The sequence below is a fragment of the Clarias gariepinus genome, chromosome 21 (assembly GCF_024256425.1).
Source record: "Clarias gariepinus isolate MV-2021 ecotype Netherlands chromosome 21, CGAR_prim_01v2, whole genome shotgun sequence".
NCBI lineage: Eukaryota > Metazoa > Chordata > Actinopteri > Siluriformes > Clariidae > Clarias > Clarias gariepinus.
Window position 1 is genome coordinate 685,782 of NC_071120.1, and position 23,508 is coordinate 709,289.

Genomic DNA, 23,508 nt, shown 5'->3' on the forward strand with positions numbered 1-23,508 from the left:
GTTTTCAGGATATTAGTAGAAAATGTATTAAGTTTGATCCAATGCCAGTCTCAGCATTGCACAATAATCTTGAGTGCTAGATCAGTTTCCAACATTATTTACCGTATAATTAGTGTGTAGCGTTGCCTGTTTATTCATGCTCAAGTGCATAGTGATTCTCTATTAGTCCAAAACTCAAAAAAGTTGGTTGTAATATATTTATTCCAGATAACTAAAAGAATGGAAATCAATGACATCAAGGTGTGCTTTATTCCAAAAAGGCCAGAAACTGAGAAGTGAGAGAGATCCACAGAGGTTGTGTGACAAACTGGACCATTTTAGGCCATGGTTGGACACGAGCGAGCGGTGCACGCCTCCTCCAGTTCTGTGAATGAAAAACAAAATAAATAAAATAGATGTGGCTGTGTGTAATGTCAAGGTTGTGATACACAGGTGTGTAGGTGTATTGTATACAGGTGTACAAGTGAAAAAAGGTGAATAATTAGATTGTTTAAATAATTTTATAAGGCACAAAGGATTATTTGATATTTCTACATGTTGTATTGAAGAATGGTGCAACAATACATTTCCATACATTAATCTGCAGCACAAAATGCAGTTCCTGTACAAAGGATAAAAACAATACGACTATTTAAGATTGTAAAAGGACAGAAAAGCGTGTAATTCAGTAACATTTAGAAACAGCTAGATTCTGCCTCAAACTCCATTACATCACATCACAGCCTACAGCAATGTCCGCCATGGACTACGGTTCCCAACACTGCATCACACAGTCCCGCTCACACTCCAATGGGTGCTGTGCATGGGCTTTGGAAAAGGCATAATAGCAGAGGTGATATACTCGTAAAGTATTTTAATAAAGAGAACTTAACAGAAACATTAACCACTCACACTATATAGAATTAAGGAACATCATACAAGGAAATAAGACAAAGAATAACACCGGAACTAAACGGCACAAGGGCTAAACTAAACAGAACAGTAACTTAAACAAACAATGCGCTAAACATAACATGAAGTAAACAAAAACTAATCATAACTTGAGCTACACTAAACAAGGAGTTAAACAGGCTAATAAATTAAACAGGCTAGGAGAATAAACAGACTGTGTGAATACACAGGCTAAGAGTTAAACAAGACTTTAACAAAACCAGACATGGAGTTAAGGCCTACGGCAGGTCAATCAACTTAACTGAATAACATTGGAACAATGACAGACATGGAGAAAAACAAACAGCACGATAACACAACAGTACATAAACAGCCCAGTATTAATTGTACTTTGGATTTTTGCCTTTTTTGGCGAGCATCCTGTAATACTCTGTTTGCTCATTAACCGACCTTCTGCCTGTTTTCTTTACTAAAGAAACGGTAATTTGCGTTTGTATCTGTTGAAGCTTCTTCATTACCTGACACATGTTTAAGAACAACTTGGAGATGTCCAAGTGCCATAAATGTAAGCGTAGCATGACACAGTGCTTGGAGCTTTTATTTATAACTGAGTATTAAACAATCTTTGGACTGAATTTGCAGGAAAGCTCACTCTAACAGCTGACATAAAGGCCCTACATTTGTAAACCATCTTTCTCACTGTAGAACAGCCCATTTTAAAGTGTTTGGAGATGCCCTTATAACCCAGAAAACCAAACTGCTAAAAAGCTGGTCTGTTTTATATTGTTAGTCACAGGTAGAGGATTAGTTAATTGTGTGCATTCCATTCATAACATTTCACTCCTAATACCCATAATTACTAATTATTAATGAAATCGGAAGGGTGTACTCATTTTTTCCACATTTGGTTTCAGAATCTTGTTCTTTTTTATTAATGCATCACACAATTGTTATTTATGTCCTAATAAATAAAAACATACACTTGAATTTAGGCACATTTTCTTTCCCCCATTCCTGTAACTGTATTTGAATTTGTATTTCTTTTAGTCTCTCTCTCTCTCTCTCTCTCTCTCTCTCACTTACCAGACCTGCTCTGCTTACACTCATGCAGAGACTTTATGGAGTTTAGGTACTTTGGTCCAAGGAAGTCCTGATAGGATTGTTTAACTTCTTGGAGACACTTTGTGGATTCTCTGAAGAGTGTTAAGGTGGAGAAATTAATCTTGAAATACAAAGAAGAAATTTTAACAGTTAGTGTTAGATTGTGTAAGTTGTGCCAGTACTAATATCTCAGCAAATCATCATCAAAGTGATTAATGAACAGACGGTGTGAAGAATAGTTTAATTCTGATCACAGGCATCATGTCACAGTCAGCATTCTGTCAGTGTCAGGAAATTCTGGTTAAAATCTCAGAATGTGAGCGCTGCTGTATCACTCATCTAAAAGCCACCAGTAGGAGGGTGGAGTAGTACAGAAGACCCACAGCTACTCGTAAGTATTGTCGATGTCGTGATATAATTAAATGTACACAGGGTAAAATCAGGATCAGTGACAATAGATGTAAGTTTAAGATGCTTTCAGTGACTCATTTCTGAAAAGAGCCCAACAACAAATCTAGTGACTTCTAAGCAAGCATTAGTTGTGTTCCTCTTAAAAAAGTTGGCAACACCAAGTTCAGTTATTTATTATTTGCACAGTTTATTCAGCAGATAAATTGTCTTCACTCATCCTCTAATGTTCCTGATAATAAACCTCATATTAACAGCATGCCATAAACACGTGTTCAGAACATCTGGCAGGTTCTGATAGCAAAAGTAATCAAACAAGAGTTTAAATGGCTTACACTTCTATCTAACAGACCATTAAGAAAATTAGACAACAATAATTAATGGATAATTACACTGTATGTAAACATAGATGCAGTTAAACCTTGGATTGCAAGGAAGAATGCTTGTATATCAAAGCAGTTGCATACTGAAGCAAATTTCCCCATAAGGAATAATGGAAACTCTGAAGATTCGTTCCACAACCAAAAAAAAATATATATATATATATATATAAAAATAATGAATACAAAACAAATTAACCTGCACTTTAAAAACGTCTCGTTTTTAACCTTCCCAAGTTCTCCCACACCACCCCACTCCTCCGCTCCTTGCACTGGCTCCCTGTAGCTGCCCGCATCAAATTCAAAACACTGATGCTTGCTAAAAATGGCCCAGCACCCACTTACCTCTCTGCGCTAATCACACCACGCACTGCACCACGTTCCCTCCGATCCTCCAGCACTGCTCACCTCATCCCACCATCTCTCAGGGATCGAGGAAGACATTCATCCAGGCTCTTTTCTGTTCTGACACCTAGGTGGTGCAACGAACTTCCTCTAGATGTCTATACAGTGGAGTCTTTGATGATCTCTAAACGATGACTCAAAACGCATCTGTTTCTCCAGTACTTGGAGTAATTCCAAAAAAAAAAACTCTTCCCAGTTGTGTTTGACTAATGAAACTTAGTTCATAACCTAGTTAACCCAGTGTAAGTATCTGTCAAGTGATGTAAACTTCAAAACACTTTTTGTGAGTTGCTCTGAATAAGAGCGTCTGCCAAATGTAAGTGTACTGTGTAGGAAGACTTTCAAACACACAATACCAGAATCACTCCTCTAAAAAGATTGATCTCCCGCACAGCCTTTTTAACTTTTTTTTCTTTAAGAAGGCCATTGTTGCAGCACAGTTACTAAACAATAATCACTACACTTGGACATAGAAAAAAAAAAATGCTTTACCCACGCACACACACGTGGCCACAATGTTATAGTAAACAGTACACAAGTGCACGGATGTTGACGATATGAGTGACGCATGCGCACTGAGACTGCATGGGAGATGATTACCCACAACCCCACAGTGCGAGAGAGAGAGAGAGAGAGAGAGAGAGAGAGAAAGAGAGAGAAGAATCATTAGCTCAGTTGTGATCATGTGATGCTTGGCAGACAAAGGGTATACGCTTTACAGTACTCAGTACAGTATATCAAGACCCCGCTCGTTTAACAATTAACAATTAATGTAAAACTTTTGCTTGTCTTGCAAAAAACTCTCAGACTGAGCTTCCACATAATCCAAGGTTCCACTGTACTAATGTACTAAAGGTCATAGCATTTATTAATGGATTACTAAATTAAATTTAAAATATACAAGAGTGAGAAAGAGAACAGAAAGCACTAAATCTGATACAGGATGGTGTAGCAGATGAGCTGTGTTTGGTGTTTCTACTTACCTGCTGGTCCTTGAGGAATGACACAATATCACCATGTTTTTCTGGACGAGTGACGACAGCGTGAGCTGGAACTATGGCTAAATTACAATTCACATACTCAGTAATTGCAGCAGAGCCAGTGGGACAGATGAGCTTAAAGTCTGATGATTTGAAACCTTTAGCCCAGGCTGGTCCATTGCCTGGAGAGAGATGTAGAATTCTTCATGAATAAACACCCAAGGATGATTACTAACACATACCCTGTATACTGTAGATATGAGATGTTTATACACCATAGTTCAAATATGCTATAGTTTGCTTTAACTAAAGAATGTATTACACTACGGAGTATGTGTGTGTTTCTGCTACAATAAAATACCAAATGATACTGTAGTGTGATTAGGTACTCTTAGTTGATTAACAATAACAATAATAATAATAATAATATTAATAATAATAAGTATTTATTTATTTATTTATTTATTTATTATAATTTTTTTTTTAAACAATAGTTAGACAGCAGGTCAGCAGGAGAAATTTATGACTCCATCAATTACTGCATAGTCAATAGTGAAGTCCTACTAAAATAGTTGCTGTGTAATTACTAGTAATGAACTAATAGTAATAAGTGCGTTATAGGGCATATTGCTCCCCGGGCAAGACTCCTGTTGTATACACAGCTGAAAAAACAATAGAACCCTCCCCCAAAATAATAGAAATTGTAATGGATTTAATGGTTATAATGGGAATGTTATTGGTTTTAATGGTAAGTATAACAATGTCTGCTGGTATATAATGGATTCTATTGGTGGGTGGAATAAGGAATTTTGTAATAGTTTCACTGGAAAAAGTTAATGGTTCATAATGGTATTTAATAGAAACCATTAGAACGTCTGTGATGGTTTGTATATTAGGCTTTTATTGTGTTTTTCTTTAGCATGGTAAGCACATCAAGCATCATAAGTAAGAAGGCTAACTAACCTAAGAGTTAACGTTATACCACTAATGAACATAATGACATGAATACATTAATCATACAGAGAGAACATTGTTGTATACCTTTATCTTTTGCCCGTTTCTCCTCATCTTCTTTTCTTTTTTTTCCCCCCAACGCTGTCACTCACGACCAGAAGTCAAGACTAAACCGATTCACCTCCACATCATAATCGTTTATTATTACCTACTTTTATTAGCCATTTCACACAATTAAATAAATGAAAGAAGTGCTAATTATTGCTCTGTGTTTATAATATTTTGAATGAAATGTGCGTTATTTGTAAGAAAGTCAGGTGTCACTGACATAATTTAGCCCCCGTGCTTGTTCGCTTCATTTGGGAGAGGTGAGGTATAATGATCTCCTCTGTCTACAGAAATGATGAAGTATCATGAGGAGTGCTTTAATATAAGCCTGTGATCTGCAGATCTAAATTGGATTCCTGTGCGTCCCGATTACATTGAAATTATTTTTAAAAACGTACATTAATTCAAATTTATTTAAATGGAAAAAAAAACAATTAGTGATTTTTTTTTAACTTACATTTAAGTACATTTACTTACATCTTTTATTTTTCCATTACAAAATTAAGAATTACTGCGCATGTAGCGTGATGCTAACATGACCCCAAGATGCCAGATCTCTGACTCACCGTCTGTGTTTTCTGCTACAGTGCTGTGTTTAATAAACGCCACTTCACCAGCACCTTCAGCCAAACATCTACAGGACACACACACACACACACACACACACACACACACACGCACACACACACACACACACACACGCACACACACCATTTTACTTCACTCACCAAAGTTCAGTAATGAACCTGTCTCTAGACTTCCCTTTAATCCTGACCTGGATGCTGTTCCTGTTAATAAATCACACTACATGACAGAGTGAACAGGGAATCTCCCAAATCAGCTGTCAACTACACTTCAATATACATAAACCTGCATCTAGACGAGGTTCTCCAACAACATCCTGGTCTCTAAGGGTCATAAATATAAATATAAATCTAATGAATGATGTGAATCGTACCTAAAGGCTCCACTGTAGCCGTAATAAGGCTCATCACTGCTGGCTTTGCATTTGTCTTTTCCAGCTTCACCTCCCTTACACAATGCACACAGGGTTGAATCAAGATCTGCACCAGGAGCACAGCTTTTACTGAAATATCTTGCTGAAAAACAAAAACATGAAGCTCCAGCATGTTCCATTATAAAATCACTTTATCTGCAGTTTTATAAATCACACATAAGGAGTTTGTATGAAGGAGGTGTGAGTTTAATGAGGTTATAAAACAGGAAGCCTGAATTCTGGACTCACTGAAGTCACAGTTTTTGTATTCTTCATGGAGGAGACTCATGGGAATGTTCCAGCCGGCTGCATGACCCACTGCAGTGTGACACGACGTCGTGCCTTGCAGCCTATCCCAGGTCACATCAGAGTCCTTGTGCACTACAGCCACTGCGTAAAAGGCCGAGAAGCCTTCTGAAGAGAGCACATGATGGAGTGTAAGGGATGTAAGGAGTGGTGTTCTGTTTGATGCGTGATATTACATTTGTGTTAAATCATTTATATTACATAGACACTGCAATGTGGTCAGTCGAATGAGAGAGAGAGAGAGAGTAGAGGAGTGCTGGTCAGGGTGAGGTTAAGGAGCAAGTTTCCCTCCAAACTCCAGTTCTGTGTATACTTTAGGAGACTGAGGATGTGAGTAAACGTACCTGATCCAGTTGTACCTGGTGTACACATTGCTGTTGAGAAAAAAAACAAACAAACAGAACTGAATTATTAGTTATCCTGCGTTATAAACTAAAAAACATTACAATACTGTTACTGTCTATAAATTGATTATTTTCCTCTTACAGCACATCACCAAGTGTTTTATTTCTCTTATCTGTTTCTTAAAAGGCATGTCATACTTTGTCTTTGTTTAGAGCTACATTTAATGTTGGGGCATGTAGCCTCTAGGCTTTAAGTCAATTCAATTTTATTTATATAGCGCTTTTAACAATGTTCATTGTCTCAAAGCAGCTTCACAAAAATTTTTAAACTGAAAATTTATGGACGTGTAGATGTGTGAGAGAAATGTGTTAGGCTGTCACTTAAATTATAGTAGATATGAACACTTTACCAGTCACTATTCTCTGTCTTTAAGTTATTAAATAATTGCAGCTTGTCATGCTACTGAGATACTGCACATGAGCTTAAACTCCTCTGTCCTGATGGTAATGTAAAACCTAAAGTTACAGTTCTACCTCTGACAAAGCACTGACATTGGAGACTCCTTCCTTACATGTTTGGCTCCCATTCCACTGAGCCGAATTTGCTCCCGAATCTAGACCGATGCAAATTCGTTATGACCTCTGGGGAGCTCGGTACAGGACTCTTACAGCCTCTTTTGGGCTCTGTTTGAATTCTGAAAATTGGAGCCTGTTTAAAAATTTCAGCTTTAATTAACGTTAATGCCTTGGTATTGCTTAATAAGAACCGTTAGAGTTATTATTGATTTTATGCCCATTTCTGGAGTCCTTACCAGTTTTTATCACCTCCTTACATGTTCAGCAACATTACATATTAAACGTAGGTGGACGTAATGACAAAATTAACAAAGTGATATTTTAAGGAAAACAGTCATGATTAAACGCGATTGAAATATATATTACATGTTAAAGTCCTATGCACTGTAGGTTGTAGGTTGCAGTTGTGATGATATCTTCTCTTCTCCTCTCTACTGTGGACTTCCTGAGGGTTTTCGTCCCTTGGGGGTCAGTCCGTCCCACAGGTGATTCCTCCAATAGGATGTGATTGCAGGGCTTAGCCACGCCTCACGTGGTTCCTCCTTCTGTGCATAAATTAGCCAGGTGTTTCGGCTGTCACGTGTGACCCATCCGGTTGGAGTTTTTAATACTTTATAAAAAGTAATTTTGCATGAGCTCTGTTCATGCTACCAATTTCCCATGTTCACCAACATTCTTAAAATGAAGCCAGCTTGAGATTGACTCCAAACATTACATATCTTGCCCATCTATTCCTTCCTTTATCTAATAAAAAGGTTTGTAAATGCTGATTACACCTTTAACGTTATGCAGAATAATCAAACATATACACAGGAATAAAAGGAACTGAGTAAATATATGTAAATACGTTAGGCCCCACTGGCACACTTTAAAGATGTTTAAAATAGTGTCCATGCCGTATGCCTTTGTTTATGGAAAGGCATGTCTTCCGGAGGTCAAGAGAGTGTCCAGGTGTGATGAGGCCCCCCCTCCCCCCCAGTTAGGAGTGAAGCTGTAAAACTGTCTTCTTTGTTTACCGGATCGCCGATTTACACCCTCGGTTTCGGGGTCTACTTCAAAGAATCTGACCTTGTGGAGTTTCTTAGTTTTACAGACGCCCCTCTTAAGATAGCGAACCAGATAAGGTTATCAGGATGGTGCCATGCATGCTGGGAAAGGGTGTTCAGGAATGTGATCCATTGACTGTTCTCTCTATGGGAGCCATGTTATTCGCTACACACAATAGAAATGTTTTAATCTAAAATGTTTGGGGTTTAATAATTGCCGTCACCCCCACACGAGGCTCTAAAGGCTTTTTTATTATTCAAATAATGATCATGGTTTTTTGCTGTTTGTGTCCGGCATTGAATAATAATTTGACCACGAATGGCAGGAATGTGGTTGTGAATTTAGGACTGAAATAAAGCTGCTCACATCGCACACACTTTCACTTTGTAAAAGGCGATACAAACAGCTTGATTTCGGTCATAAAGAGCGCCAACTTTTGCGAAGCAGACGAAATGTAAAATTAATGATAGTTTCCCAAAAAAAAAAAAAAAAACTGAAATATATACTTGCTTAATAAACGCTGCTTTTTGCATAGTGAAAGATCACAAAACAAACAACATACAAAAAACACAGCATAGCGTAATGAGGTGATTACAGTAGCATATTGGTAACACCTTCATAATAGTTTGTAATAATCAGTTCTCTTTATGACAGTAGTGTTTCACTATCATTCATTCAGTAGAACATTGTTAAATTCCTTAACGGCCAGTTATTGCAACAGGGCTTAGGATGCGTTCTTATAATGATCTTCATGTGATTTCTCTCACCTTCATTGTACTGCTCCACCATGGCCGGCACCAGACCACACGTTCCAGCAGTGTACACTTCTCCTCCATCAACAGAAATAGCATCAGCCTGATCATACTGTACACATAAAGAAAAACATTTTCAATAATAAGAAATTATTAAAACACCTTGAAGCTGTGGAATCACACTCGTTTTCTTTTTTTACCAAGATCTTTTTGAAGCAATCTTGGACCGTTTTGCTAGGTTCACACTCAAGCCTGCTGTCGCCTTCATCATCACTGAGGAATGTGCTCCATTCATCACACTTTTCTGTCTGAACTGTACCCACAGTGCACCATCTAATCTTCTTAGATGAATCACTGGGTGTTTTTTCTGGAAAGCAAAAAAGGATTTATTTGTTATTTTTCATTATTCACACCATGTTGCCTTCAGTCACTGCAGGTTTCATTGTTAAAATAAAAATTGGATCTAAATTCAAACAAGGTGAAGTACAGTATATGATTTTCACTTGTTCTCATTCTAGGGAAGCTGATCCCACTAACTGACATTAGAATATACCTGATTAGAAGGAGTGACATCACTAGTGTAGATGACAAACTCTCCTGTTGCTATTAACTACTAAGGCGTTGTCATGGTAACTGCTCTCATAGATACAGTAGACGCAGAGGGGGGATGATTGCAAACAGTCTTTAATAATAAACAAACCAAACAAAACATGAACTAAACATGAACCAAGGAAGTTGGCTTTACTTTAGAGCATCCTAGAAACAAAACCAATAATCAACTAATACACACACTGGGGACTAAACAAACTAATATACAATACAAACAAGGGACACAAACCAGACAAGACAAGACACACTAAACAGACTAGAGGACTAAATACAAGGGACTATACATGCAAGGGGCTAAACAGACAAGACAGACTTGGCTAGGCCTACTAGCTGTTATGCACATTAGCTGCTACTGAGATATGTAACTAAACAGGTTAATAAATAAACAGACTAAGATCTAATCAGACTAGGAGACTAGACAGAGAATAAGCTAAGCAGGTTAGTAATTCCATGGTTAGTAGTTATACAGACTAAGAACTAAACATAGAAGAGCAGGAACTTACACACGAGGGTAAATATACAAGAGGCTAATAAACAAAAGAGACATAAACTTAAGACAGGTGCAAACTTAACTTAAAGAGCCAACTATAACGAAACAAACTTAAAACAGAGCATAACCAAACAAGTCAAAACAAGTACCCACTTAACAGAACTATCAACATTAATGCTCGACCCAGTTTCCCAGAACAAACAGCTATTTTAAACGAAACTAATGAGCTTCCTCGGTTCAGGTGAGCACCCGCATCACCTGACCGAGGTGCCTCCTGGGAAACTGAGTCTACAAACAAAAACTAGAAACACAAAACTGTGCCCTCTAGTGGCGAACCCTCACACAATTGTGAATAATCCTTTTCATTATAGAAAGCTAAACTCCAAATTGTTTGGAAATGCTTTTATAACCCTTTCCAGATTGATGTGCAGGAACAGTTGCTTATTTAACACTAGAAGCGTTGAGTACTGGTCATTTAATCGCAATAGGAAAAAAAAAAATACTTCACACTCGATCAAATTCCAGGACCCTCCTTTCATGACTTTCCCTAGTTCTGTGAGCTTAATCACCCTGTATGCTTACATTTTCAAAATCGCACCAGTAAAAGCCAGTATAAAGCTATTTTGCTCTTATTTACGTGAAATCGCTGACAGCTGCGCGCCGGTCATGCCGTTTCCTGCTTTTTCCAACCTGCAATTCTCATTTCTCTCAGCAGATGGCGCAAGGGATCGCACATACTATCTATGTGTCATTCAGTGCGTATATGTTACTATTTCAGGTTTCATCCTATTTCATTTTTTTTATTATTTTATATATAAAGGAGTAATTTCTACTCTCTTGTTCTCTTCCTCATAGATCTGATATTAACATGTGAAATCTTTCCTGCTGTCTCCTCTTGCATCTGCTCCTTAAGGTGTGAACGCTCCCACGCTCACCTTCCCATTCTCTCTTTATCTCTCTCTCCCCCTCTGTCTCCTTCCCCCTCTCCCCCTAACTCGAGCCAACATCTTGTGATCTGTCTCTGGACGGACACCTCTCTATCTTCCTCTCCTTTGATTCTTCAGGATCTCACCAGGACATTTACAATGGTTCATGTTCTTTGTAGTAACATATGTCTATGGCACAGGCGTTTGGTCAAACATATATAAACCCCATCTTTTGCTGTTAATAAACAGAGACCTTTCTGACAGACAACGTGTGTGTGTGTGTGTTTGACTGAGTCTCTCCTGGCGCCAGAGAAGCTTACCGAAGCACAGCGGACAGACCGAGCAACTCGCCTCTCCTACAGTGTAACTTTAGAAAAACTTTACAATCTGGGGGCTCGTCTAACCTTTTCTCTCCAGGAAGGTAAGTTAAGCATTATTTCTGCTATTGTACTTCCTTCCTTGGTCAGAAAAGTTTTTGAACCTATAGTTTAGTTACGTAGTAAATTGGCGTATATTTGGGTTGTTGCATGTTAATTTGTTTTTGGCTTGCGTTGTGTTTGGCAATACTCGCGTTGATTTATTGAATAAAATTACAGCGGCTGTAGCGATTGTGGTTAATTGAAAGATATAGATAAAACTAGGTGTTCAACTAAAACTGAACCGGTGTTGTTAGCAATAAGCTAAAAACATACACAGCGCTGTCGTCGCGAGTACCTACAGCATCAAACCACGTCCCGTTAGAGGAGATGCGCTACTTCAGGTGTGTTTTAAAAAGTTCTACGTTCACTAACTTCTGTTGTTTACATAATTTATGTATTACAATATTTGTAATTTAGTGAGGCATTTGTAGCGTGCACTTTGTGTATAAGCTGGCCCTGGTGAAACATATACACTCATATCAGCAGCACAGAAGCACAACTCATTAAAAACACGTTGCAAAAGCTCCGCTTCACGCGGCCGGGAAACAAGCTCGGATATGTTCGGCTTGATCCGTGTATCTTCGGACTCGGCCAGAAATGAAATGCTACATGTCAGGTGCGCTGTGATGACGTCATGTTTCACCGTCCACACCTCGGTACAGTGCTGATTAATACATAAACCTTGCTTGTGACCAAATAAATGTCATAAACAAAGAAAACAAATCAAACAACATAATTAATTTGACTTAACTAACATTAATCTATTTGCTTTTTTCCCCCCAGCAGTAGGATGAACTTGATAGCTACAACAATGAAGTTATGAAGTTGGTGGTAATTCACATTTTTACAGCTGAAGACCCAACAGATGTGTGCATTGTTTTGGAGGGCACCAAAGTGCTGAAAGGTTGTGGAAACAGAACCACAGCTTGCCAGATGTTAATGGCACTGATTTATGCCCTCAACCTTGAGTACCCCAAAACGCTAAAGTGCACCATTGAAGTGTTGCAGAAACTGTTTTTGAAATTTGATGCAACAAAAATGCTGAAGAACGTAAACTAATGGAATCTGCTTCATGCAAATAAGATGTTCTTTTATTTTCAAATAGTACCTTTAATGTAAGAATGTTCTTTTGCACATGAAACATTTTCCATTTTGAAAATATGAAAAAATAATTAACTTATATGTACTGTGAGTTATATGGAATTAAAGTTGTTTTTCACCTGCAATTGAATGTAAAAGAGTTTTCACACATTTTAAGAGAAGTTGAGGGTAAAATGTTTGTATAGTAAGTGATAATGTGAAGATTTTTATTTATATAATGTTTTACGCAATTTTTTTAATTGAAATTATTTTTAAATTGTTAAAATTATTTTTAAATTGTTATTTTCTGTTTAGTTTTAATGTTTTAAAAAATAAAATGTTGTTTAGACAATAAAAAAAGCAATTAATGCAGTCTCCTGTTTCTGACCAGTAAATTCAACTTTCCCTGATTATGTAATGTTTGATTATTTTTTTTGGCTTACTTTTATTAATAAGAATTACTTAGATTAACTTAATAACATTAAAAGTATGTTACTCAATTTTTACAAGTAATTTGTAATAAAAAATATTGGGTATACCGTACCTATTAAGTGTGTCATGGCTATTAATATAAGGTACTCTTTATGCAAATATACAGAATATAATCAACCCAAACAAAGTGGGTGCAAATTATTACCTTAGTTTTATTGGGTAGATTTTATAGGTTGTTTTTTACAGTGTACTAGTAGGTTTCTGTAAACACATCATTGGGTTGTTTATGCTGGGTCAAAATTCTGTTATTTCGGGTACTTTAATCACACTGTTGGGTTGCTTTTGCTATGAATACTAAAAGTGCTGCATGATTAAACACGTAATGTAGAAATATTTATTTTTATTAATTTAATTAAACACGAATATATATAAAACGTCTTGCTACTAATATCTGTAGGAACTGCAAATGCCAGTTGTTCCCTCAATTTCTTTTATAGCTTAGGACCCTCCTTTTCCCCAAAAATAGTGTGAATGTCTGCACCAATCACTAACCATTAAAATGTTAAGAATTTAATTATATATATATATATATATATATATATATATATATATATATATATATATATATAAAAGTGGCATTTTATTGGTTAGTGATATATATATATATAATTTGTATATAAAGTTTTTACATTTTAATGGTTAGTGATTGGTGCAGACATTCACACTATTTTTGGGAAAAAGGAGGGTCCTAAGCTATAAAAGAAACTAAGCGAACAACTGGCATTTGCAGTTCCTACAGATATTAGTAGCAACAGAAATGGAGGCAAAGACATTTTATGGCCTAAAAAGATGCTTTAAAATTCATCTATAATTAATTCATGGGCGTGTATAAACCCACAGCCTTAACAAAAGGCAGCGTTTTGATCAAAATGATGATAGACCCATGCAATTTATGGATAAAATGCCCCCCCCCCAGAAATACAACAAACTCAAATATAGGCTACTCGCTAGATAAACGCTGGATTTTCCAACATGCCAGCATGCTCCGATGCGAGCCGATTTGTTCAAGTCATAATATAATATAACATTTTTGCTGTGTATTTAATTTCTTTCTGTGCTGCACCAGGTGGCCAGTCCTCTACAGCTCAAGAGTATAGTACAGTATATACTATAAAACAGTGTAGAATATTTAACTTAATTCAGCCGTTCAACTTTTAGGAAAAATAACGTGCCCACCAGCCTACTATTATTTTCTTGTGTGTGTGCAAAAAGAATAACAAGCAAATAATACAAAAGTGAATAATCTTTAATAAAGTTGCCTAAAACAATATTCTTTCCAATGCTGAAGCAAACATGATTATGTTTTAGTCTATTCTCTGAATACAACGTGACAGCGTGCTCCGAGGTGACGCCCACAGAACCCCCAGTTACTGTAATCCCTCTAATCACCTTTCATTCAAAATAGGTTTGAAGTTATCAAACAGGTTTCGCTGATGGGGGGATTCGCCAAAGGTGCGTCTGAAGGGGGTCTCACCCTGGGAGAAATTCAGTGTAGAATCACCACTGCCTAGACCTTTTGTCAGCATCACAATGAATATACTGTCTGCTATATTCTATATTTAATAAAACTGTATTGAAACAAAATTATGTATTTTCCTTATTTAATATCGCTTCCGGAACATTGTTGTCCATACGTTTTATGTATGTGGAAAACAGTGAAACCTTACCACAAACAGAAAGGACGAATAAAGAAATGTACGAAACATTAACACCTTTACCGTCTTCAAATTAATAAAGAGTTACTGCATTATGTTTCAAGACATCCTTAATTTCCATTTTTCTCTTAATTATATTGTTAGGGGGTGCGGTGTGGAGATCCGCACCAGGAGATGTTTTACTGATTATAATAGCCCTGACGCAGGACTTTAGAGGGGGTCAGTGAAATAGGAGTTGTTGTGAGAGCTTATGACAGACACAGGAAGACATTTCCGTTTGGAGATAGAGTGGGATTATTAATTAAGAAACTTAAAAGGAAACCAAAAGAAAACTGAAAACACAAAATAAACAGAGCTCCACCGTCTACACGAGAACGGATGGGATTCTGGAAACTAAAACAAAAAACTAAAGATCCCTCATGCCCTTACCGAGGGTTTAATGTTTTATGTAACCACATGTTTAAATGTTCGCGCCTTTGCCTGTTCAGAACTGGGCGTGGTAGAAGGCTGCGGATCTGCCGGTTCTGAACAGTTTATGCGCGGCTCTGCTCCTCGCACGAGTGTTACATATATGTCCACAAATACTTTCACAACATACACTTATCAACTTATCATAAATAAAACAGCTTTCTATCCTCGGGGGCGGTGTGTGTCATTGTTTTAGCGATAATTTCACAGAAGTGAGTTCAGAACTAAATCGCTGCTCCTACTCCATCTAAAGCTCTGTCACACTAAACAAACATCCGAGAAGTTCAGAAGCTTCAAATAGAATGAACGAACTAATGAATTTTCTCAAAACGCTATAAATTTAAGTAGAGCTTTCGTTTTTGTTATAGTACGAAGCCCCTAGATGGACAAAGGAGGAGAAAAAAGGCAAAAGTTTTGGGTTATAATGCAAAACATGACTTGTTTTTTTTCCTCTTCCTTTGTCCCCTTAGAGACTCTGTAGTAGGTTTTCTCAGTTGAATATGAAAAAAAAATACCGCTGATTATCAACACGGGAATGAATGGCGCATTGTCCAAGCTCAAGTTGATCCTGTATCTAAACTATTTGCTTTGGGTGAAAGCGCCATCTAGTGATCATTGTGTGTCAGCAACAGCTTCCCATTCAAACCAATAGACGGTCAAATGACCGCTGAACCGCGTTAAAAGTAGGTGACACTGGTGTGGCGCTTCTAGTGTTAAGACCCTTGTTTATGTCTTTCTCTCTTGTCAATGAACTCGTTAACACACACCTGAATGCTCCAGACCAGCAAACTACCAAAACTTCTACTATGGGTGGCAGTGGTGGCTCAGAGGTCTAAGGCACTGAGTTACTGTTCAGAAGGGTGGTGGTGCGATCTCCAGCTCTACCAGGTTGCCACTGTTGGGCCCTTGAGCAAGGCCCTTAACCCTATCTGCTCCAGTGGGCGTTGTACAATGGCTGACCCTGCCCTCTGACCCCAGTTACACTGGGATATGCGAAGAAGGAATTTCACTGTGCAGTAATGTATATGTGACAAATAAAGGCTTAACTTACTAGGTCTGCACACCTGCTGATGATAAATTATTTAAGGACTAATGATTAGTAGCACCTGGCTGCAACTTCCCTGTTTCAGTCCTTTGGAAGCATTAAGGGGGTACTTAGTAGGGACAGTGAAAAAGGTTGTATATATTGTTGTTTGTCTGAGCATGTATTTGCCTAATACTGAGAGTCATTACAATTTTCATTGCGTTTTTACACAAAAATCAAGAGGCAAGAATTACACAAAGAATTAAAAGACATGACTGGATCAGCAATAAGGTCTGGACAACAATTTATATTTAAATATGCATCTTTAGTAGTGAACGGTGTGTACGTTACCGATCCTGAGTGAGTGGATGGCGTTCCAGTACTCTCCTCCCAGGAAGATGTAGGAGGTGGTGAGCTCTGGGAGCCTCTGCAGCTCCGTCGTCGAGTCTTTAAACATTAGGTCTTTCACAGGGCCCTCAGAGGAGAACAAACCCTTGCCCTGTTCAAAAGCATATTTTATATTTTTTTATTGTTTAGCCTTTACTCATAGTATAAACAATGTGTGTGCAGTGAAACATAATTTTAAATTCTTATGTGGCCCAAAGTAAGAGGGACAGTCCTGTAAACCTCATAAGTTTCTTTTTATAGCTACAATTGTTCCACTTTAGAACAGCCTCAGCTAACTAAATGATCCAGGATTTTATTTCAAATTGCATTAAATGGATGCCAATTCCATGCAAAGGTCAATATTACCAGGGGGATACTGCTTATACTGACTCAACTTTTAATTGTAAATTAAACGGTCCAACAAAGAGTGTAAAAAAAAAAAAACACTCAAAATTGATGAAAACTCATTGTCACTGTCTATACCACTTACTCCTTTATACAGGGTCACGGGGAGCCTGGAGCCTATCCCAGGAAACTTAGGGCACAAGGTGAGGTACAATCCATCGGAGGGCACACACACACACACAAAACCAATCACACATTGCAGGCAATTGGGAAGGCAATTAGCCTAATCTGCATGTCCTTGGAGTGTGGGAGGAAACCAGAGTACCCATAGGAAACCCAGCAAGCACGGGGAGAACATGCAAACTCCATGCACACAGAGGCAGAAATCAAACCTGGACCCTGGAGGTGCAAGGCGACAGTGCTAACCACTACACCACCGTTCTGCCACTGATTAAAACTACAAAGAAAAAAGAGGGTAAGAAAGAAAAATAATAATTTAAGTTAGTTAGTTTTTTCATTATAACCATTTCAAAAGTTTCATGTTAAATTCACTGTTCCAGCGTGTTCTTTATACAGTGTGTAGGTGTCTGGTTCCAACACGTCACATCCATAACTCTTTTTTCCCAAGTCATTTATAACAAATCATTACAAATCTGCACTTTCTGTGTTCATTTGAGTGTCTCATAGTACAAGTGTAACAATGCAGATTTCATTAAAATCCAAACCATGTAGTAAACCTGTTAAATGTTTCTCAGTTTAATATCACGTCCATTACACTGATAAAAGGCTGTGTATTTTCAGGGTGTAAATGATTTTTTTTTCTTTTAGCTGAAGAGATTATATTTAAATTAAAGTAAGTATAATTAAATTCTCTGACACTAAGCTTTGATGCTCTGAGGCTTTTTGGTTACTGATATGTCACGTCCATAACACTGGGAAAATGCTGGAACACTAGTGCACTATGTAGGGTGTACAATCCCTAGTTCCAGATTCCAAGTAGTGCCCTTGATCAGAGGTTAGAGAGAGATTCGGGATTCAGCCTTGTCTTAAAGGGGAGTTAGCTTTGTAGCTCTTGTAAGCTGTGAACAGAACGACACGGACAGTTCAGAGGCGATTCAGAACAAGTTAGAAGAATTAATAATGGAACAGTAATGTGTTGATTAAGATGACAACATTATCAGATGTGTTTTCTTGCTGAAAGTGCTTCGGGAACTGGGTTTAAACGCGAGTTTTGCCAGGCAGCTGCTCTCTCCTCGGTACTGCAGCCTGCCACTAAATCTTTTACATGCCAACTTTATCCAATGCTGACAGATTATAGAAGTTAAGAAGAAAATCATTAGGTTTCAAAAAAATGCAAACTAATGAAAAATACTAAAATAATTTTTTATTAGCCAGTTTTATCTTGCCTTTTCCACCCCTGCTAAAGAAAACAGATATTTAAACACACGGAATTCAGTATATTTTCAATTAAGAGCAAAAAGTACTGTTGTAATTTATTAATCCACGTACCTTTAGTGTGTTAAGAACATCTTCGATACGGTCGGCCAGGTCTCTGTCAGAGCGACTGACGACGGCGTGAGCAGGAACTCGGGCCCAGTTGCAGGTTTTATACTCAGTAACAGCCTTCCTGGTGCCGTCTTTACACAGCAGCTCATAATTGTCCCCGTCATCTAATAAGAATTTACCTTTCTCTTAATTCTTACTCATTAATACTTTATACTTCACCTGCATTTAATGAAAGCCATGCTTTTAACATAGTCACGCACAAAACTGGTCCTGATACTTACTCCATACTGTTAACTTTGTGCAGAATCCTTTACTTACTGAGTGCTGTGAGGTGTTTCACAAACGCCACGTCTCCAACTCCATCCTTCAGGCACCTGCAGGTACAGGAAAGGTTTTACACCACGCAATTAATTAACATCTAGAGGAGTTTGTAGAGAAACACAAAAAAGATGTCTAAAAAAGTTCAAATGAATAAAGAAAACAAGTAAATATGTAAATTATTCTGCAAATCAGCTTTGTGACAATTGTTAAATCGTTAAGTTTGCATGCACTGTTAAAAACCCAACTGTATTGTTTGAGCTAATAATATTACAAGCTGCATGTGTGTGTGTGTGTGTGTTTTCTTACTGGAAAGCTCCATTCAAATCATAATACGGCTCCTCGTGAGAGCGCTTGCAGTTCTTACACAGCTGGCACAGTTTTGGGTTTGTCGCTCCTGGCACACAGCTCGCTGAGAAGAACTCTGCCACCACTGCAAAACAAAAACACACACACAAACACACATTTACCCACATTTACATTCAATGTAAAACATCCATAACATCCATAAAACAAGTTTTATTTTATTTTTTTATTTTTGTCCCTTAACGTATAGCGGTTATAAACTGTGGTTTCCTCACCAGCTTCACCTCTTTACCTCTGACTGTTACACACTTCTGAGACTGGAGACTCCGTACATAAAAAGCAATCTGCTTACAAAAAAGTCAACATACAAATGTTTACGTATATTTTTAAATATATTGAAGTGGACCATATGCTGTACACATCCCTGTGAGCGTACTTTTCCTGTAGAATCGATTATGGAATAAAACAAATGCTTTAATATAAGGTGAAACCTCAGTCTGCGAGTGTTTCGCAAAACGAGCAAAAATTTTACGTAAACGGGCGAAGTCTCAAAATACGAACAGTATTGTGTGTAACATCTCCCATGCTCGGTCTCAGTGTGCATCACTTGTATAGTCAACATCCATACACCCATACGGTGTGTGTGTGTGTGTGTGTGTGAAAGTCTTTCTACACAGTGCCCCAACCCCCCTTCCTCGTCCTCTTCTCTCTCTGGTCTCAGTCACTACAGCTACAAATCTGTAAAAAATATTTTTATATGAATATTTTTGGGGTGTGGAACGAGTCGTCAGAGTTTCCATTATATCTTATGGGTGAACTTCGCTTTGATATACGAATGCTTTGATGTACAAACACATTTCCGGAACAGATTATGCACGTAATCCAAGGTTTAACTGTAGTTGAAAACTTTCTTACCGTCCTCCAGAGGTTTCTCGTCGAAGCCACCCCATGTAATCCCCCCATCCTTCTCTCCCATTTCGAGGAGAGTGCTGATGGGGATGTTCCAGCCTGCAGTTTTCCCCAAACCAGTGTGACAGGACTTCTTTCCACGAAGTTTATTGATATCAAAGTCAGTGCCTTTCTTTACTACAGCTACAGCGTAATAGCATGTCGCTTCTGAAAGACATTACAAATCATTATTCATACCATGCCTAAAGCCTTTCCAAGGAAACTTAGGGAACAAGGCAAGGGATACACTGCCATGGGGTGTCAACACATTACAGGACACAAGCACACACCCAATCATACACTAATAATAATAATAATATAGTTGTAAAGAGAACAACCCAGACATTTTTTTTTGTTTGTTTTGTTTAATTTTAGGATTAGTTTAGTCTCACCTGTGCCATAATGTTCTGCAAGGATGGGGTGAAGGTTATGGGGCAGGAGACCAGCAGTGTAGATATCTCCTCCATCCAGAGTGATAGCATCTGCTTCACCATTCTGATTAAACACATTTAAAAGTTTTCGCTATCTTTAGTCTTGGTCAGGTCCCCACGACCCTAAATACAGGATAAGGCGGTATACCATGAGAGAGTGAGTGAGTGAGTGAGTGAGTGGGCTTGGAGCATGTGAATCACATGTTGCGATGTGCAGATGGAAGCGAACGGGAGACAATCTGATAATTTTTTAAAATAAAACACTCTGCAGACTCTGATACGCAATAAAATGGAAATAAAATCAAATATATATTTTTGATTCCTTCCGTACGGCTTGGTACCAAATCATTCACGGCCCGGTACTGGTCCGCGGCCCTTGACCTCAAGAGGAATAAACCACATACATCCTTGTCTCGTCATTATAAAACTTCCTTTGAAACCTCCTCCACTGGGTTCCACTCATCCCTTGTTCCTGAACACGGTGTTCAAACAAAAATTCTGAAAAATTATCCATGTTTGATGTTTATGAAATGTAACATTACTGTATTAGGTGTGCTGCCGAGACCACCAACCAACTGGGACCACCAAGGAAAATAAAACTAAAGACACTGTGTGTACCATAATGTGTAATTTGATTTTGTTTTTGTTAAAGACAAAAAAAGTGATCATTTAATAACTGGTATCAAAGTCAAGATGTTGATATCAGTACCCGTATCGAAAACCCTTGGACGATCCACAGGTCTATGTGCGGCGGTGCGTCAGTGACTCAGCCACAAATTCACTCCTTTTTTACCTGAATGGCTTTGATGCAATCCAGAGTTCCTGGCTTCTGCACGCAGGCTAGTGATCCGAGCTTCTGGCATTTCTTAAGCTCTTGTTCTGACTTTAAACACCATCTGACTGGCTGGGGATCAGCCTGCACTAAGGCTGAAATGACAAAAAAAACGTATCACAATTAAAAATTACAATGTCAGTCACATCTGCCTCATGCATCTCTATAGGATTTTTTCAACCTTCCTTAATTTAATTTTTTAAGATCAGTTTTGGCGTCGTGATTAGGTTTCCATCTTTCCGTGCGTCGGTCCTCGCGGACCTTAGAGTGGTCACACGCGGCGGCTCACAGTGCCTAACACCGCTTCTCCCCGCGAGGTATAACAGCAGGAATAACAGAGGCGGGGGGTGGTCACATTATCGGGGGCGGGGCTTTTAGGACAACTTTCACACACACACAATAACGGAATGACCGCCGTCTGGCTCACGGATTACATTTTTGAAAATATAACTAAATAACTGAGAACTTAAATTGTGGACCTGACGCATTAGATTACTCATTACATCAAAAAAGTAATTTAAAAAACGTGTTACACCCAATTTAAACGTGTTACACGTTTCATTCAATATTTGAATAATTTCACTTGGTTTAAGATAGTTTGAGAATTTTATTTAAAATGAACTTGTGAGGAGGATTGTTTGTGTAGTTTAACGATAAGATAACTATTTCACATTTCTTGATCACACCCAGAGGAAAGCGCTGCCGGCCCTCAACATGCACTCAGTCACCAGTGATTGACTAGTGTCACTGTGATGGACAGGAGAGAGAGAGAGAGATTAGACTGGAATATAACAGACTGGGAACAGACAGGAAGTGCTATTCCATGCTCTGCTGAATAATGAGTTTGGACGTCATTCTGTTTTTCATACGAATAAGACACTTCATACAGTAATACAGTATAATGTTACTGTACACGAGACTCTTGGTAGATTCATTTAAATGGGCTCAAACTTTCACCTTTATACATCATGGTATTAGTCAGTTTTATTGTTCAAATTGAATCTCCTGTTTTTACACCAATCAGCCATAACATTAAAACCGCCTAGGTTTTGGGTCCCCTTGTGGGTCCCTGGGGTGGCCCTGGCCCTTGCAGGGCTGTGGTGCACTGGGTGTTCTGGTGCCTTTCCATCACAGCCAGCTTTGACGTTTTTTAAGTGATGTGTGTGGTGTTGGCTTTTCTGTTGGATCAGACCGGACAGACTGGCCTAATTAATAATAAAACTGCCATCATTCAAGGTGTGAACCACATGCATGTGATTTTAATCATTTATCTGTGGAGCTTTAAAACTTTAGCAGCTCTATAATCTGATTCTGAAGACCAGGGTCATTTACTCACATAAACACTGATGACCTTGAATTAATTACTGACAAAAAAATTTTTTTTGCAAATTTTTGCAAGAAAAAGGAAAAAAGGCATTTGGGAATATAGTACAACATATTACAGATAAAAAGAGGATTAATTAAACATTAATTTATTTATAGAATAAATAAAATTTAAAATAAATTTGAGTCTGCTAAAGACATGCATTACATTGGACATGAACTGTACACACACACACACTCTCTCTGTCTCTCTCTCTCTCTCTGTGTCTCATGTTTTAGCACCAAATTTTATCCAAAACGTCCCATGTGATGTTTGATGTTCTACATGAATTCTACTGGGACTGTGTGGACTTTAGAGAAGGTCTGGTGCTGTTGGCTAAGATGTGTGTGTTTGTATGTGTGTCTGTGTGTGTGTGTGTGTGTGTGTACACAATACAAAGTGTAAATTTCAGAATAAACCGTAAGCAATGCAAATTCAGTAAGAAATAATTACAACAGCTCATACAGCGGTGAAGATGATCTAATGGAAAGTCTAGGATTATAATCTCATAATAATCTCAAAATAAATCCACGTTTTAATTCAGATTCAAACACAGTTCGAGTTTAACTATTAGTCTTTAAACACTTTAAAACACAATATGCCTCGTCTTACCGAGGCAGGAGAGGACGCCGCAGATGATGAAGAGCTTCATGCTGGACT

At 38.0% G+C, this 23,508-nt stretch overlaps 1 protein-coding gene across 1 annotated transcript; it reads right to left on the bottom strand.

The window, feature by feature from the left end:
- Nucleotides 1–236: 236 nt before the first annotated feature.
- Nucleotides 237–23,508, bottom strand: LOC128509692 (serotransferrin-2-like). Its single transcript, XM_053481522.1, has 17 exons — nucleotides 23,461–23,508; nucleotides 21,447–21,580; nucleotides 20,615–20,717; nucleotides 20,190–20,390; nucleotides 19,278–19,401; nucleotides 18,969–19,024; nucleotides 18,654–18,814; nucleotides 16,764–16,911; nucleotides 9,450–9,616; nucleotides 9,265–9,361; nucleotides 6,875–6,904; nucleotides 6,474–6,638; nucleotides 6,186–6,327; nucleotides 5,794–5,861; nucleotides 4,169–4,347; nucleotides 1,975–2,113; nucleotides 237–364 (listed from the first exon to the last, which is right to left on the bottom strand). The coding sequence occupies exons 1-17, from the start codon at nucleotides 23,498–23,500 to the stop codon at nucleotides 318–320; spliced, it is 2,001 nt and encodes a 666-aa protein (XP_053337497.1). The 5' UTR covers nucleotides 23,501–23,508; the 3' UTR covers nucleotides 237–317.